Source organism: Chanodichthys erythropterus, chromosome 24 (assembly GCF_024489055.1).
Source record: "Chanodichthys erythropterus isolate Z2021 chromosome 24, ASM2448905v1, whole genome shotgun sequence".
Classification (NCBI taxonomy): Eukaryota; Metazoa; Chordata; class Actinopteri; order Cypriniformes; family Xenocyprididae; genus Chanodichthys; species Chanodichthys erythropterus.
In genome coordinates, this window is record NC_090244.1 from 3,618,134 (window position 1) to 3,635,942 (window position 17,809).

The 17,809-nt window shown below is 37.0% G+C and overlaps 2 protein-coding genes across 3 annotated transcripts in view; one reads left to right on the plus strand and one right to left on the minus strand.

Annotated features, from left to right (window-relative positions):
• ccdc34 (coiled-coil domain containing 34) overlaps positions 1-17,809 on the plus strand; it is a 34,738-nt gene that overhangs the window by 4,935 nt on the left and 11,994 nt on the right. Inside the window, exon 2 of the mRNA XM_067380522.1 lies at positions 17,697-17,768. The gene's annotated coding sequence lies outside the window, so the exon portion shown is untranslated. The remainder of the gene's footprint in view (positions 1-17,696; positions 17,769-17,809) is intronic.
• On the minus strand, positions 1,902-14,470 carry LOC137015507 (cAMP-dependent protein kinase type II-beta regulatory subunit). Of its 2 annotated transcripts, none has more exons than XM_067380520.1 (11): positions 14,209-14,470; positions 13,714-13,749; positions 9,733-9,785; positions 9,542-9,625; positions 8,203-8,309; positions 7,968-8,121; positions 6,873-6,974; positions 6,695-6,769; positions 6,182-6,250; positions 5,711-5,846; positions 1,902-2,454 (listed from the first exon to the last, which is right to left on the minus strand). In XM_067380520.1, exons 1-11 carry the CDS (start codon positions 14,468-14,470, stop codon positions 2,321-2,323), a joined length of 1,212 nt encoding a protein of 403 aa, XP_067236621.1. In that variant the 3' UTR covers positions 1,902-2,320. The 2 variants fall into 2 exon arrangements, with proteins under 2 accessions (XP_067236621.1, XP_067236620.1); XM_067380519.1 differs by having other exon boundaries at positions 13,714-13,776.

Here is a 17,809-nt window from a genome sequence, read left to right on the forward strand (position 1 = left end):
GTCAATGTGAAACAGTTCGCAGAACATTTTACTTCTGTAATCTGAAGCGTTTCTAAGTTAAATAGGACATTCAACAAGAAAAATGGGCGGGGCCTTATTTTATCCATCAGAATTGATTGGATGGTGAAAAAATGGGTGTTTCATACCAGAATAAATGTGTGACATCAGCTGAAAACAAATGTTTCATAGGCATTGTGACTCTTTTTTTCATTCATTTAAGTAAATATGTTTGTTTTAGTGTTCATGTTGACTTTAAAGTGCCCCAATTATGCTATTTTATTACTTTTTTAGCTTTAGTTAGTGTGTAATGTTTGCTGTTTGAGCATAAACAACATCTGCAAAGTTACGACACTCAAAGTTCAATGCAAAGGAGATATTTTCTTTTACAGAATTCGCTTTTTAAGGACTACAACGGCTGGTAGGGACTACAACGAGCTTCTTCCGGGTGACATCACAAACCCCAACATTTACATAAACTCCACCCCCAAGAACATACAACAAAGGGGGCGGGGCCATGTTGGGCTGCTTTAGAGAAGAGGAAGAGTTGTTGTAGTAGAGTGTTGTTGTCATGCCGTCATTTTACGCTGGACTGCTTCACAAACGAGTCAATTCAACACAAAAGATGAACATGACGACACATGCTAGTGGATGAGTTGAATCAACTCCACAGCAACTACATCAATTTATCCACTAACCATTCAGAAACGTCTAAAAGTTGTAACTTCTCTATCAGTGTCGACTTCGGTTTGAACAATGTAAGGCTGAACACCGTTACGGACAATCCTCATATTGGCTGCGTGAGATTCTCCAGCTTTGTTGTTGTTGAGCTGTTAAAGCTCCGCCCTCTTCTGGAAAGGGGGCGGGAGCAGCAGCTCATTTGCATTTAAAGGGACACACACAAAAACGGTGTGTTTTTGCTCACACCCAAATAGGGGCAAATTTGACAAGCTATAATAAATGATCTGTGGGGGATTTTGAGCTGAAACTTCACAGACACATTCTGGAGACACCAGAGACTTATATTACATCTTGTAAAAAGGGGCAACCCTTTAAATTTTAACCTACAACAGGTTTACATGCATCCAAGGTCAAAAAACACTCTCATAATATACACTGCACATCACATAATTTCTCAAAGAGTCTGAAATGGTTAGTTTTGAAGATTCAGTCTCTCTAAACCCCTCCTTTCCAAGAGCCTCTTCTGCACTGACTGGTCAGACGGCCCAGTCTGTTGTGATTGTCCGACTTCTCACAGTGTGTGTCGGAAACAAAACGCCTATTACCATATCAAAATTTCAGCTCCAGGGGCTTCCTTGATACAGCGGTAACGATGGCGTTGTTTTTTCCGTATCAATTCCAGTGCGTTGCTTTTGAAGTGCATGTATAGTGGATTTGCAGTGCAGAAAACAATGTTGACAACACGAAACCAAACTCTTTCAGGCCTCAGCTACAACTGCAGTGTTTGAGGGCAGGGCAAAGTAGATGTCGTTTGCAAATTTGTTACATTGTTATGCAGGTTTGTAGCAGAAAATGAGAAATTGCTGACGACTCATTTGAGCAAAATTGATTATTTCGATACATTTATTAATTTGATCTTTAAAACTGTGCAGACCTTTTAAATTCACAAACAGCTATATTACACACTGCATGAACGGTAATATTCGAAAAAGCATAATAGGGGCACTTTAGACTCGTTGGACGTGTTTTCTTGGCGTGAACAGTCCATAATTGTTTCCTTTTTCTGTAACAGGTTCATGAAGCAAGTGGACAGAGCTCAGGTGCTGAATTCATAAATCCTTGTTTGTTTAGTCAAAAAAGGCTTACAGTAAAAATGACTTACATAACACTGAAAACACTGACAACCTGTAGATTGCAAAATGCAGAAGTGTAGCTTTAAAAGAATAAATTAACATATCACTGTGCTGTTTATGGCAACAATGCCAGTCTTTATGTAGACGTCATTGTAAAAGTTGCAGCCTCGGTAACATGAAAGAAACACAAATCATGTTTAAAAAAAAAAAAAAAAAAATGAGAAAGATTTGAATAAACACACCAGTACGAAATCCCCAAACCGAATAACGCATGAGGACAACCCTCATGTACCCTGGAGGAAAATGCTCACATTTGGCTTTTCACATCTAAAAAATCATGATCATTATTACACACCGGAGTTTCACATCTGTGAATGCAAAACAATAACTTCAAGCTTATGACCTACAGTATGTTAACACGATTTCTTGACCATGATGACCTCTACTTACCATTTTCTCATCGTTTCATGTTGCATTTTAAGTTTGCGATGTTTATTGATTAACTGATTTCATGCATCCGGCTCCTCTATTGCGATGTGACTCCCGAAGAGCGTGATCAGCTGCTCTTCGTAATTCGCAATGTTCCGTTTCATGATGTCCATGCAGGGGCCTAGTAACCTCTCGAACGCCTGCACACCCATTACTGCGAAACACAAGGTGGATGACATGATGTGCAGATGCGAAACATACATTACGTCAAACAATTTACACTCATCGGCCACTTTATTAGGTACACAGATTCAACAAGATGCTGAAACATTGCCCAAAGATTTTTAATCAATATTGACATGATAGCATCTTGTTTTTGATTCGTTGGCTACACATCCATGATGTGAATCTCCCATTCCTCCACATGCTAAAGCTGCTCTACTGGATTGAGATCTGGGGACTGGAGGCCATTATAGTGAACTCATTGTCATGTTCAAGAAACCAGTTTGAGATGATTTGAGCTTTGTGACATTTAAACAATGCTCAATCGGTGCTATAGGGACTTTCGCAGCGGGACTTGGTTCTGTGAACTAGCCACCAAGGTGGTTCCCAGAGAGCTAAATGTTCCCCTAGGGACGTTCTCCTGGTTGCATTCGCACCGCCAGTAGGAACTCCGAAGTGACGTAAACTGCACTTGTTGTGACTTATTTTGATGGCGCTGAGAGCACACAGCGCTCCTATTCTGCATTAATTTATGACGGTCTGTTTAAAGGTGCCCTCGAATGAAAAATTTAATTTATCTTGGCATAGTTGAATAACAAGAGTTCAGTACATGGAAATGACATACAGTGAGTCTCAAACTCCATTGTTTCCTCCTTCTTATATAAATCTCATTTGTTTAAAAGACCTCAGAAGAACAGGCGAATCTCAACATAACACCGACTGTTACGTAACAGTCAGGATCATTAATATGTACGCCCCCAATTTTTGCATATGCCAGCTCATGTTCAAGGCATTAGACAAGGGCAGCCAGTATTAACGTCTGGATCTGTGCAGAGCTGAATCATCAGACTAGGTAAGCAAGCAAGAACAATAGCGAAAAATGGCAGATGGAGCAATAATAACTGACATGATCCATGATATCATGATATTTTTAGTGATATTTGTAAATTGTCTTTCTAAATGTTTCGTTAGCATGTTGCTAATGTACTGTTAAATGTGGTTAAAGTTACCATCGTTTCTTACTGTTTTCACGGAGACAAGAGCCGTCGCTATTTTCATTTTTAAACACTGTATAATTCATAAACACAACTTCATTTTTTACAAATCTCTCCAACAGTGTAGCATTAGCCGTTAGCCATGGAGCACAGCCTCAAATTCATTCAGAATCAAATGCAAACATTTAAATAAATACAATAATCACATAATCCGACGCATGCATGCAGCATACTTTATAAAGATCCATTTGAGGGTTATATTAGCTGTGTGAACTTTGTTTATGCACTGTTTAAGGCAAGCACGAGCTGCGTGGGCAGAGAGCGCAATATTTAAAGGGGCCGCACAGCATAAATCAGCTCATATTTAATGATGCCCCGTTAAAAAAAATAATTAAAAAAAATCTATGGGGTATTTTGAGCTGAAACTTCACAGACACATTCAGGGGACACTTTAGACTTATATTACATCTTGTAAAAAAAACGTTCAATGGCACCTTTAACAGCCTTGTCTAATACATTATTATCAGATAGAACTGTTATACAAAGAAAGTAGACAGTATATGAAAAAGTATTTGCGTTTGCCATGTGGTTGATGCCCAATGTTGCTAGCTGAGCAGAAATACATAATCATGTTTTGCTTGGTCCAAAGTTGCATTGGATTTTCTCCTTGGCGTAAAGGTTGAGAGGTCCATCTATCACTATTTTCCATGTTCATAGAGTTAGTTTGTGGGGAAAATATATAAACTAATCTGTGTGTTAACATTTGTTCCTTTATACTTGTGTGCTGAAACCAATAAATGAATAAAGATGAACAGAACTAGTTCCTGCAGTGCGAACACAGCAAAATCCGGGTACTTCCGCCATTAGTTCTTGGAACTATGAGAAGGTTATCCCGGTGCAAAAGCCCCTAAAAGGCCCAGAGTGTGCCTAGAAAATATCCTTCACACCATTACACCACCAGCAGCAGCCTGAACCGTTGATACAAGGCAGGACTGATCCATACTTTCATGTTGTTTACACTAAATTCTGACCCTACCATCTGAATGTCACAGCAGGAATCGAGGCTCATCAGACTAGGCAACGTTTTTCCAATCTTCAATTGTTCGGTTTTGTTGAGGCTGTGTGAACTGTAGCCTCGGTTTGCTGTTCTCAGCTGACAGGAGTGTCACCGGTGTGTCTTCTGCCGCTGGAGCTCATCTCTTCTGCAGACTTTGGCTGTAACAAGTGCTTATTTGAGTTACTGTTGCCTTTCTATCAGCTGATCCAGTCTGGTCATTCTCATCTGACCTCTGACATCAACAAGGCATTTTCAGCCTCAGAACTGCCGCCCTCTGTATACTTCCTTCGGACCATTCTCTGTAAACTCTAGAGATGGGTGTGAGTGAAAATCCCAGTAGATCAGCAGTTTCTGAAACACTCAGACCAGCCCGTTTGGCACCAACAACCATGCCACATTCAAACTCACTTGAAAGGAATTAAAATTTCCTTATAATTTATTTACCCCCATGTCATCCAGGATGTTCATGTCTTTCTTTTTTCAGTTGAAAAGAAATTAGGGTTTTTGAGGAAAACATTCCAGGATTTTTCTCCATATAGTGGACTTCACTGGGGTTGAAGGTCCAAATGTGACAAAGAGCTCTACATGATCCCAGACGAGGAATAAGAGTCTTATCTAGGGAAACGATTGCTCATTTAAATAAAAAAATATATAATTATATACTTTTTACCATAAATGCTTGCGTTGCTGGGTCGGTTTCTTCCGCTTACATCACGCGTGACCTTTCCAACATGATTACGTAATGTGTGGCGCATCACAGAGAAGTGCAAGATGAGCATTTGTGGTTAAAAAGTATATTAATGTTTATTTTTTTTAGAAAATGAGCAATCGTTTCCCTAGATAAGACTTTTATTCCTCGTCTGGGATCATGTAGAGCTCTTTGAAGCTGCACTGAAACTGACATTTGGACCTTCAACCCGTTGAACCCCAGTGAAGTCCACTATATGGAGAAAAATCCTGGAATGTTTTCCTCAAAAACCCTAATTTCTTTTCGACTGAAGAAAGAAAGACATGAACATCTTGAATGACATGGAGGTGAGTAAATGATTAGGAAATTTGAAGAGATCTAATCCTTTAAATCACCTTTCTTCCCCATTCTGATGCTCAGTCTGAACTTCAGCAGATCGTCTAAATGCATTGAGCAGTCAGGTGTACCTAATAAAGTGGCCAATGAGTGTATAATTATAAAGCATTACCTAAGCATTTGACGTTGTCCATGGCATATGCAGAAGCCGCCCGTGGCTTATTGGTGACAAGCGCCAACTCTCCAAAATACTGCCCTCTAGAGCATGTGGCGATTTCCACCTCCTCGTCTTCAGTATTGTTTTTTGACTAAAAGAGAGGTAATGAGACCAAAGCTCACGTGAATCTTTTAAAGCTGAAAGACGCATTGGTTTATTAAAGGGATAGTTCACCCAAAAATGAAAATTTGATGTTTGTTTATTGTTCAAGTTCCCAATCACTGCTATTATTTGACTGACAGACGGCAGCGGTTGCAGTTAAAAATCATAATTTGCGTTCGACTGAAGAAAAAAAGTCACCTACATCTTGGATGCACTGGGGGTAAGCAGATAAACATCAAATTTTCATTTTTGGGTGAACTATCCCTTTAAGTTGCATAATGAACCGAAATGGTGAATGTTTGTTAAAACACATTTTAGACTCACCTTGCTCCTTTTCATAGTGATCCTAACGTGTCCTGACTCTACGATGTAGAAACTGTCTGCCAAATCACCCTGTGAAAACAAGGTACTTGGATAAATGCTAAGCACTGCAGATAGTGTTTAAAAGTTTGGGGTCTGTACGATTTTTTAAATGTTTTTAAAAGTCGTTTCTTCTGCTCACCAAGGCTGCATTTATTTGACCAAAAATATAGTAAAAACGGTTATATTATGAAATATTATTACAACTGTTTTGTATGTTGATATATGTTAAAATGTAATTTATTCCTGTGATCAAAGCTGAATTTTCAGCATCATTACTCCAGTCTTCAGTGTCCTTCAGAAATCACTCTAATATGATGATTTGCTGTTTGTAAAAAAACATAATATATTTTTTCAGGCCTTAATCATTTTTTATTTATTTTAAAAGTCCAGGTTTTCCATGACTGTGGGAATGCGTAATAATTGCTTGGTTGAAATATTGTTTGTTTATTAGTGGTGTAAACTGTTTAAACTAACCTGAGCAATGATCTGTTCCCCACTATTGTACACTTTGGTCGACAAGACATCGACAACCTTCATTCTCTCTGAAACCTAAAAACAAGAGTCACATTTATTCATGAAATCCACAAGAGAACTGCACATGCTCAAATAACATTAGCAGATAACAGCTGCAGGGAAGGGTGTGTGTTCAAACCTCCAGTGACATGAGCAGTGGAAGGGTCCCGATGAAAGCCTCATACGTTTTTCTTTTCTTTGCGTTGTTCTTTACGATGATCCTTCTGAATGTCAATCGATCCTAGAGGCATGTAAAGAAAGAACAACTCAAAACAATATTTTACACTCCAGGAAAACAACAACCCTTTTCCTACGCTCCATGATGCTTTGCACAAATTATGGGAATGACTTCCGTTAAAGGAAATGCCCTTTTCACAAGATGTAATAAGTGTCTCCAGAATGTGTGTGTGAAGTTTCAGCTCAAAATCCCCCACAGATCATTTATTATAGCTTGTGAAATTTGCCTCTATTTGGGTGTGAGCAAAAACACACCATTTTTGTGTTTGTCCCTTTAAATGCAAATGAGCTGCTGCTCCCCGCCCCCTTTCCAGAAGAGGGCGGAGCTTTAACAGCTCAACAACAAGTCCACAAACCGAAAGTGCCTCCCATAATCTAAAATGCAGTAGGCTTGTTAGGAAAAAGGTGGACAGTCCTGTAATTTCAATACTTTATATGAAAAGCAGGGGGCGCTAAAACACAATGCACACATGAAATGCTCTTGGAGAAGAAAACAAGGCATTTAGCATGTGATTTAAAATTGCTTAAAGTCAACATGAAACGGAAGTTGCGCTAGTCGTTTCTTCTTTATTGTGATGTATATCTGAGTAAACGGCTTCTCAAACAAGAACAAATGTAGGGCGGGGCTTGATTTTGTTCATGTGGAATTGATTGGATGGTTGTGGTTTGCTATTGGTGGATCTCATGTGAGTGACAGGTTGCCCCGCCCTCTTCATCAGAGAAGAGATGTCGCTGCAAGAGGGAGGGGAGGTTATTCAAGATTACGAGGAAGATTAATTTAAAAAATAATAATGTGTATGGATAAATTATAATAAATACTGCAATATACCATAAAAATAAGAATTGTCAATTTTGATTTCATGGTGATTTTTTGCGCAAAACCGATCAGAACTTGCTCTTTAATTGCACTTAATTCACACCACTGCATATTTCTTAAATGATCGAGTCATACGGCTTTGGACCGCCACGAGAGTTAATGATGACAGAAATCACTCACGAGGCACCACAGGGCTCCAGGTGAGGTAGCGATGATGGTGGCGGCCCTTGGCGTGTTGTACATGAGGGCCAGCTCTCCAAAACTCCCACGGTTGTCATAAGACCCCACAGTCCGCGTGGTGCCCTCCGCTTTCAGCACGATGTCAAACATTCCCCTGTATGAGAAACACAAGATATCGACGTCTGACAGGTTTAAACAGCAGCATTACGACGCATACGAGATGAATCCAATATACCTTTCAATGACGTAGAAGTTGTCGCCATCGTCATCTTGATCAATGATGTGCTCTCCGGTCACCACTACCTTCTCAAACATGGCATCCAAGACTTGGGATATTTGCTCCTGTTCATTCAGAGAGCGAAATATTCTTGTGTTAAAGGGAGCGCTCACCTAATTTGACTCTTCTGTCATCGTTATTTCTTCCATCAAATATGAAAGGAGATATTTAACAGATTTCATGTGAGCAACTGCGTATATTTGGGTTTGTTTCATAGGGTTATTATAGTTAACCAAAATTAAAACCATAAAAACATGTTGTTACTTGAATTAAAATAACCTTGAACTGAAATATTTATAAAAACTAGTGCTGTCATATCGATTAATCTTGATTAATCGCATCTAACAAAAGTGTGTAAATATATATATATATATATATATAGATATATATGTATATGTATATATAAATATATTTTTATATATACACACACATTATATATTTACAAACTTTGTTAGATGCGATTAATCGATTTGACAGCACTAATAAAAACATAATCTTTTTATTTAGCAGTTGCCAAGGCAGCATTTCTATTTTCATTCAGTTTAACTTGAAGTACTAAAATAACTAAAACTGAAATAAATATTAATAAAACATATTAAAAGACACACACACACACACACACACACACACAAACACACACACACACACACATATATATATATATAAGGTTACAAAAACAAAAAAAATACTGAAACTTTAACAAAAATGAAAATGGAAAATATAAAAATAAATAAAAACTAATTGAAACCATTAATAAAAAATTATTTCAGATTTGGAACAGGGTTATTATCATTACCTAAAACTAAAACTATTTCAATAAATAAAGGTGAAATAAAATAAAATAAAATATAAATGTTACATGGAAAAACTAACTGAAACAATATATTAAAATAAATTATTACTCCTTTATATGCTTTTGTCAGTTTTATAAAACTAAAAGTAAAATGAAAACTGCAAAATGAAAACAAATGCTAATTCAAAATATTAATAAAAAACTATAATAGTATATAATAATATTAAAATAACACTGATTTTAATCAACAAGGCGAGTAAATAATGACAGTTTAATTTTTGGATATTCTGTGTTATGTTTTATAATACTCATAATGAGCCACTATTTTGCAATACAATATTTGGAAGTTTTTGTGACAATTTTTCAATTTTTTTTATATCATCTTTTAACATTTTACCAATATTTTTTTCTAGCAGTAACTAAACAACAACCCATCCATGTTAACCAAAACATGTTGTTAAATTGAAGAAAATGGCAAATCTTAAGCAGTGTTCATCATCTTACCTGGTCCAGATTTTTGAACAGCAGGATGTCTTTGCAGGCTTCCTGTAGTCTCTGTCTCTGCTCGTCTGTTTTGGGGTGAGTGACCTGAGTGCACAGCAATGCATTGTGGGAAGCTGGGCAGCAGATGCCACAGAAAAGCATAAAAGAGGAAAAGCTCTCATTTCAATAGCACGTTTTGAGAGGCCACTCACCCTGGGTTCTCTCTCCTCTTCATCCTCATCAGGGTTGTACGCCTCCGCACAAACTGTCCAGAGAGGAATAAACGCAGTTAATCGGAAGCAGGATTAAAACAACCAGTCTAGACAACGCATTACTGCGCAATTAAAATACTGCGCTTTGTGCAACCTGTTAAAACAGAAACAACCTATTTTATGAGAATCTTAATGTCTACTTTCAAACATTGGTTTATCTAAATACTTAAAACACATAAAAATTAAAATAAAGGCATACATTTCTCATCCTTATGTCATTCTGAAGCTTAATAACTTCCTTTCTTTAGTCAAACACAAAAGGAGATGTTTAGCTGCTTGTCCAAGCTGCTATTTTACAAACCTAGTGCAATTTAAGAGTTACAGAAGAAGGTTTTTTAGTGGATTATGACTTTGGTACATTTTCCACTGTTTGATGTTCGCTGGTTTTTTTTTTGTTATTTTTGTTATTTGGACTTTTATTTTGAAGTGTATTTTAGTTCCCATTTTACTTTGTTTCTATAGTTGCCATTTTTTGTTGCCATAGTGATTGATTACCCTCACCTGTTCCTAGTCAGCATCTCCTTATCCTCTGTTTTTATTCCCCAATGATTCCCTTGTTCAGTGTCTGGTGTTGTCATTTGTGGATGTTTCTGCCTGCCATTTCCCCCATGTTTGGATGTACTCTATTTTTCGCCTTAGCCTGGATTTATTTTTGTTATTTTATTAATACATTTTTAATACTGCAATTGCCCCCTTCACAAAGACCCGCCCCAATTTCATTCATGTCATCAAATAAACATGAATGAACATCAGAAGGAATGTTGTTTCAAATGTGGAAAGATGTCAGTACACATCATTTTTCAAGTTCAAGTCCACCGAGGTTAATCTTCTAACTCCTGACTGCTTTGTCAGACAAAATGGCAGATTCGGCATTATGACTGGTTAGATCGCTTGTCAATCAAACTCCCGGCGAAGGCTCAATTGTATCGTACTATCTTCTCTGAAACATCATGTGTTACAGAACACCAGACAGTAAACAAAAGAAACACTGGGGTGCCAAAGATTCCAAAATGGGGTTTTCACAGTCATTCCATAGAAGAACCCGTTCAAAGAACCTTTCAGTGAACATTCTAAACAGATCCATTTTTTTTTCTTAGAGTGAAGAACATTTAAATAATCTTTTTTCATTATAAAGAACCTTTTATGCATTTGAAAGATTCCATGGATGTTAAAGGTTCTTCATGGATGTTAAAGGTTCTTCATGGGACCATCAATGCCAATAAAGAACCTTCATATTTAAGAAAAGTTTGATAGAATTCTGCTTTTCTCTGTCTGTGTTACACATGCAGCGAGAGATGAGAGGATCGGCTGCTCTCCTCTCCCACACGCCCCCAGTATTCCTACTATAAATACCAACACAGAGATGACAAGACCAGGAACTCCACCGTCTAGATCGATACTCCACTCGCAGACAAGAGGGACCTGAAGTTTCAGGAACCCTACAGGAACCGTCTAGATTGATCAGCTCTAGATCTCTCAGGCTATTGTGTACATCAATCCAGGGCATATATCCCAATGTTTTAGATGATTCAGCTCACCTGATGCACTAGAAAATCACAGAAATATTGGTCACAAGTATTTTGTCTTGCAATGGGTTCTCGTTGTTCTCTATATACAACATATACTTATACATATACATATTTTTAATGTTTTAAAGAAGTCTCTTCTGCTCACCAAGGCTGCATTTATTTAATAAAAATACAGTAAAAACAGTGAAATATTATTACAATTTACAATAACTGTTTTCTATTTGATTATATTGTAAAATGTCATTTATTCCTGTGATCAAAGCTGAATTTTCAGCATCATTACTCCAGTCTTCAGTGTCACATGATAATTCAGAAATCATTCTAATATGCTGATTAGATGCTCAAGATATTAATGTTGAAAACAGTTGTGATGCTTCATATTTTTTTGGAAATATTTGGAAAAAATTTTCCCTCCAGGATTTTTTGATAAATAGAAAGTTCAAAAGAACAGCGTTTATTTGAAATAGAATAAATGTCTTTACTGTCACTTTTGATCAATTTAATGTATCCTTGCTGAATAAAAATATTAATTTAGTTCAAAAAAATATCTTCCTGACCCCAAACTTTTGAACAGTACTACAAGTCTTCATTTCACGTCATTCTTGATCACATCTGGTGTGATCTGAGCTGTGTTCAGTCACAGATAGAGAACAGAGCTCATATTCTACTAAAGGCAAACCTGACATGAAATAAACCAGACGAGGAAGAAAGTTTAACACTTTGAGACTCTCCTGATTAATTGTTACAAATAACAGAACTAGGTTTAGTTTTATAGAAACCTTTTTCCATCACAGTAAAGTTCCTGACAGATATCTGAGGACGATACACATCTATCTATCTATCTATCTATCTATCTATCTATCTATCTATCTATCTATCTATCTATCTATCTATCTATCTATCTATCTATCTATCTATCTATCTATCTATCTATCTATCTATCTATCTATCTATCTATCTATCTATCACATCATTATAAGTAATAAGTATGTCATTTTTCGGCCATTATAAGCACATTTCTTTTTATTTGACCACCAAAATCCTACTTTCCCTGGCTTTATTTCCTATTTCACTCCCGTCTCAAACCACAGCACATTAAAATCCCTCCATCCATCCTCACTTGTGGCTTTGAGCGATCCACGAGAGACTTTACAGCATCTGAAACACTTTCTTTCTGCAAACAATGCTGGTCAATTAAACCATTAAAGCCCTCTCATTTGCTCTGAGAGCAGTTAAGAAGTAATAATATGTTAACAATAAGAAGACAAAAGGCACTCAATCCACAAACACAGGCTTATTAACCAGAGTTAGATGATTCATAATGGATATCTTCAACAAATTACTAATAAGTTGATTCTCTATTGGCCACCAAATCTGCTTCAACAACAGATCGCTACTATATTAACAACAATATGAAGCTTCATTGAAAGGGATAGTTCACCCAAAAATGATTTACTCACCTTCAAGCCATCCTAGGTGTAAATGGCTATCTTCTGTCAGGCGAACACAATCGGAGTTATATTAAAAAATATCCTGGCTCTTCCAAGCTTTATAATGGTAGTGAATGGGGGGCGATATTTTGAAGCCCAAAAAAGTGCATCATAAAAGTAGTCCACAGGACTAATAAAGGCCTTCTGAAGTGAAGAGATGAGTTTTTGTAAGAAAAATATCCATATTTATAACTTTATAATCTAACTAGTCGGGTTACGGCGAAAGAGTGAACTCTGACTCGACGCATGATGGATGTAGGAGTATCGTAAGCTTAGACGTCTCTCTCGGTTCAAACAAATAGGGCTGTGCAACTGACTCAAGTTCTTCTCACATTGAAAACCTCCGACATTTCTCATTAAAAATGCTTGTTTTAGACTTCTAATGTGTCTTTTGTGCTTCATCACTACTTCATGCATCGCATCAGAGGTTACTCTATCGGAAGCTAGATATTATAGCTGATTGAGTTTTAAATATGGATATTTTTCTTACAAAAACCAATCACTTCGCTTCAGAAGGCCTTTATTAACCCTCTGGAGTTGTATGGATTACTTTTATAATGAATGGATGCACTTTTTTGGGCTTCAAAATCTCGGCCTCCCATTATAAAGCTTGGAAGAGCCAGGATATTTCATAATTCATCTCCGATTGTGTTCGTCTGACATCTAGAATGGCTTGAGGTTGAGTAAATCATGGGATAGTTTTCATTTTTAGGTGACCTATCCCTTTAAGCAAAGGTGATTTCTGATGCACTTGACATGATGAATGAAAACATTATGAATAGTGATTGAGTTTACATAATTTTGTTCGATAATGAATTCAAATGCACCTAAAATAGGAGCTGACATCAAATTTCTGAATTCGAATATAATAGGCTCATGCACACACATTGCCAAGAACTTACCAGAAGCTCTCCGGACAAATCTGTTGATAACTGGAGCTGAAAGGAAAGAAAGAAAAAAAACTGCTCATGGTGCATTACAATTAAATCGAACGTTAATATAAAATATTTAATTCAAGATGCCACAGTAATGGCTAAAAGCCTAAATATGACACACATAAAAAAATAAAAAATACAGTCACATTATAAGGCCTTTGTGCACTGTACACATCATGCCAGCTTTGTGTCCTAATGCACACAGGGCCTATGAATAATAAGTAATAATAATTCAAAATATAATTTAAGCCTGGTCTTTGTTCCAAGCCCTTCTGCAGTGAGCTGACCACTCATTTTTGAAGGAAAATGCAGATGTGTGATCATGCATTAGCAGCACTGAACAAAAGATCACCGATTCAGCCAGTGTGGACCATGTTGCGAGGCGTTAAACATGCATTGAGTGAAGGATGTGATGGACGCAGCGTCCTAGTTGTCACAATGAAGGAGGAACGAATGCATTACCTACGAATTCTTCATCGTCGTCATCTTCCTCTCCGTTTTCGGAGTCGATCTGCATGGCCTCCTCGATGAAGTTGACGGCTTTCCCCGCTCGCGCGGCTGAATTGTGCTCATTGCCGAACGCGCCGCCGCGGGTCTCGTTCTCCTTGAGGCGCGTGAAGTACTGCAGGGCGAACTCCAGCAGATCCCCCGGCTGGTTCCTCAGGACCTCCACGGTAAAGCTCTGCAGAAGCTCCGTCAAGCCCTCGGGGATTTCTATACTCATTTCCTGACGATGAAATGTGCGCAAAATTCGGCCCGATCTTGCGCGTACAACAGTCGGTCCCGTTTCGCCGCGTCAGCTGAGAAGAATGACCCGCAAACGCGTCAGAGGGAACGCGACGGATTTCTCACTATTCCACCATCTGCGTCTGTTTCCTCTCGTGTCCGACCGTGTCCTCTAATTTGCGGGCGTAAAAATGGCAGGGATTTCAAGAGATGGCATTTTTTTTTTTTTTTTTTTTTTGCGCTGCTGGCTACAGGAAAGCCGCGCATGTGATGCGGGAAACCATGGCAACCAGCATCCCGGGATTTGCGCAGGAGGAACGCGGACGCGACGGACTAGAACGCAACGCGAGCACTTAAAGAGCCAGTGAGATGTTTTTAAGATTTCAATGCTTCAAGTATTACTATAGTAGCTATTTTTTGAAATCGTGTATGCAAATAGCACAGGCATGAATGTGTAAATCATGGTGGAGGAGACCGGGGCTAGTTGTCACACCCTTTCTCATTAAAATAGCCAAGATTTATTTAAAATCACCTTAAAGTTTTGAATATAAAATGCAAACATTTAACATTTCCATTGAACATGTGTTGACTTTTATACGTACTACCCATACTATAGTAATTTATAGTAAATACTATAGTGTTTTTGAACCATACTATAGTAAGTAATTGAATTAATTTGTTGTGGTAATTTTATATTTTATATCAACTATATAAAAAATACTTTAACCAATACTGTACTAAGTTTTCTACATCTGTAGGGTATATTATACTACAATATACACTAGTAGTAAAAACTAAAGTATACTACAGTATTTATTACAGTTTGTCAGTTCAATATAACTGATACTACAGTATGCTATAGCATTCATTAACACAGTGTTGTAAATACTATAATATATCCTATAGTATGGTTCAAAAAACTATAAATTACTTATAATAAATCAGGAAATTGCAAAATGGAAAAGGTAATACAATAATCAAACCCTCATTTTCACCATCAGGAATAAAAAAAGTATAAAATTACAATATCCAACACACCCCAATGACTTTTATGATAACATATAGTTCAACCGAGATTTTTGGCCATTCAGTTTGAGGCGTGTGTGACAACTAGCTCCAGTCTCCTCTAGTTTATATATACACACAGTATCATCACTGTACATAAAACTGTATCATATTCAACATTTTATCTTAAACCATCTTCTGCATGGTCTTGCATCTGTAAAATATATATTTAGTTTTGCATCTCTTTGGAGTGACGCTTTCAAATATAATTAAGTTAATGGATAAACAGACACCTCGGGCAGAATTAGACTAAGTGGGTTGCTGGTTAATCCCGTTTTGACGACAAATATGAGCTGATTATGTTGAGATTATTAAGCTTGAATACATATTAAAATCGGAGAGTATCAGAGTTTGACCTTCTGGGAACAATTAGATTGTTGTTATATAAAGGTACGAGGTCTCTTCTCTCTCTCTGTTCCACCTCTGTCATAATGTATCCTAGCCAGAGAGAACAGAACAGAATAGACAAGAGAATAGAATATTAAAAATTCAGCACTGTAATTCATGTTTATGTTTTTGCAACTTAATTGAGATGATCTAAGAGGAGCAACTGTACAGCTAACAGCTAGACTACCATCTGCTGGTCACTGGGAGGACAGACACTTATGAATGTCTTCATATCTGATAAGAGTTAAAGGTGCCACAAAGAGAAAAGTCATTCAATTCAGCTGTAAAGCAGCTCTACAGAAGACAATAGTGTCATTATTCAGCTTAATTCAGTTTTAAGTTTTGTTCTCATCCAGTAGTAGTCTATCAGTGCAGCGAAAATATTATTATTAATATTAACTGGCTGGTGCCAGATTTGCTGTTGCATTCGTAAACCTGCTTAGTCACTGCGAAAAAGGTTTAAACACCATAAACAATCATTTAATTTTGTTTATATTAAAGGTGCCCTCAAATTAAAAAATGAATTTATCTTGGCATATTTGAATAACAAGAGTTCAGTACATGGAAATGACATACAGTGAGTCTCAAACTCCATTGTTTCCTCCTTCTTATATAAATCTCATTTGTTTAAAAGACCTCCGAAGAACAGGCGAATCTCAACATAACACCGACTGTTACGTAACAGTCAGGATCATTAATATGTACGCCCCCAATATTTGCATATGCCAGCTCATGTTCAAGGCATTAGACAAGGGCAGCCAGTATTAACGTCTGGATCTGTGCACAGCTGAATCATCAGACTAGGTAATCAAGCAAGAACAATAGTGAAAAATGGCAGATGGAGCGATAATAACTGACATGATTTCATGATTACATGATATTTTTAGTGATATTTGTAAATTGTCTTTCTAAATGTTTCGTTAGCATGTTGCTAATATACTGTTAAATGTGGTTAAAGTTACCATCGTTTCTTACTGTATTCACGGAGACAAGAGCCATCACTATTTTCATTATTAAACACTTGCAGTCTGTATAATTCATAAACACAACTTCATTCTTTATAAATCTCTCCAACAGTGTAGCATTAGCCGTTAGCCACGGAAGACAGCCTCAAATTCATTCAGAATCAAATGTAAACATCCAAATAAATACTATACTCACATGATCCGACGCATGCATGCAGCATGCATGACGAACACTTTGATAGAGTCGAGAGCTCGGGAGGGGGCGGAGAGCGTGAGATTTAAAGGGGCCGCAGCATGAATCGGCGCATTTCTAATTATGCCCCAAAATAGGCAGTTAAAAAAATTAATAAAAAAAATCTATGGGGTATTTTGAGCTGAAACTTCACAGACACATTCAGGGGACACCTTAGACTTATATTACTTCTTGTAAAAAAAAAAAAACGTTCGATGACACCTTTAATGGAAAAGATTTTTCAAAAATTAATTTAGTACATGCTATGGTCACATCTCTTTTAAGAAAAGTATGCTAATTCTGGAAATGTTGATTTTAAAGCTTGCACATTCTTTTGTAATTCAGCCAGTATATAATTCCATATTCAACTAATTTAACTCATTTAAATCAACTTCTTCCCCATCAAAAAAGTTTATTTACTGTTGTTGTTTGAATAATCTAAAATGCAAATAAGATTTGAAAGATTGAGAGTGAATAACATCATAAATTGTGTTGTGAAAGTCATATGTACTAGTTTTGTTGCTTTTTTCGTCCGTTAATCTTTTTTTTTTTTTTTTTTTTTTGGTCCTCAACAGGCCCTGCTTGCTGTTTACTGGAAAAGAACAGTTTGATAAATCTCACAAATTTTGTTTTGGAAGAACGTAAGGGTGAGTAAATGATTGAATTTTATGTTTTGTTTTTTTTTTGT

Excerpts from the sequence above, each read along its gene's own strand:
- LOC137015507 (XM_067380519.1), bottom strand. The coding sequence starts at position 14,470 with ATGAGTATAGAAATCCCCGAGGGCTTGACGGAGCTTCTGCAGAGCTTT. Across the intron at positions 9,786-13,713 it reads ATTTGTCCGGAGAGCTTCTG|TTTGTGCGGAGGCGTACAAC; the intron begins GTAAGTTCTTGG and ends CTCTCTGGACAG. Across the intron at positions 5,847-6,181 it reads TCACTATGAAAAGGAGCAAG|TCAAAAAACAATACTGAAGA; the intron begins GTGAGTCTAAAA and ends CCTCTCTTTTAG.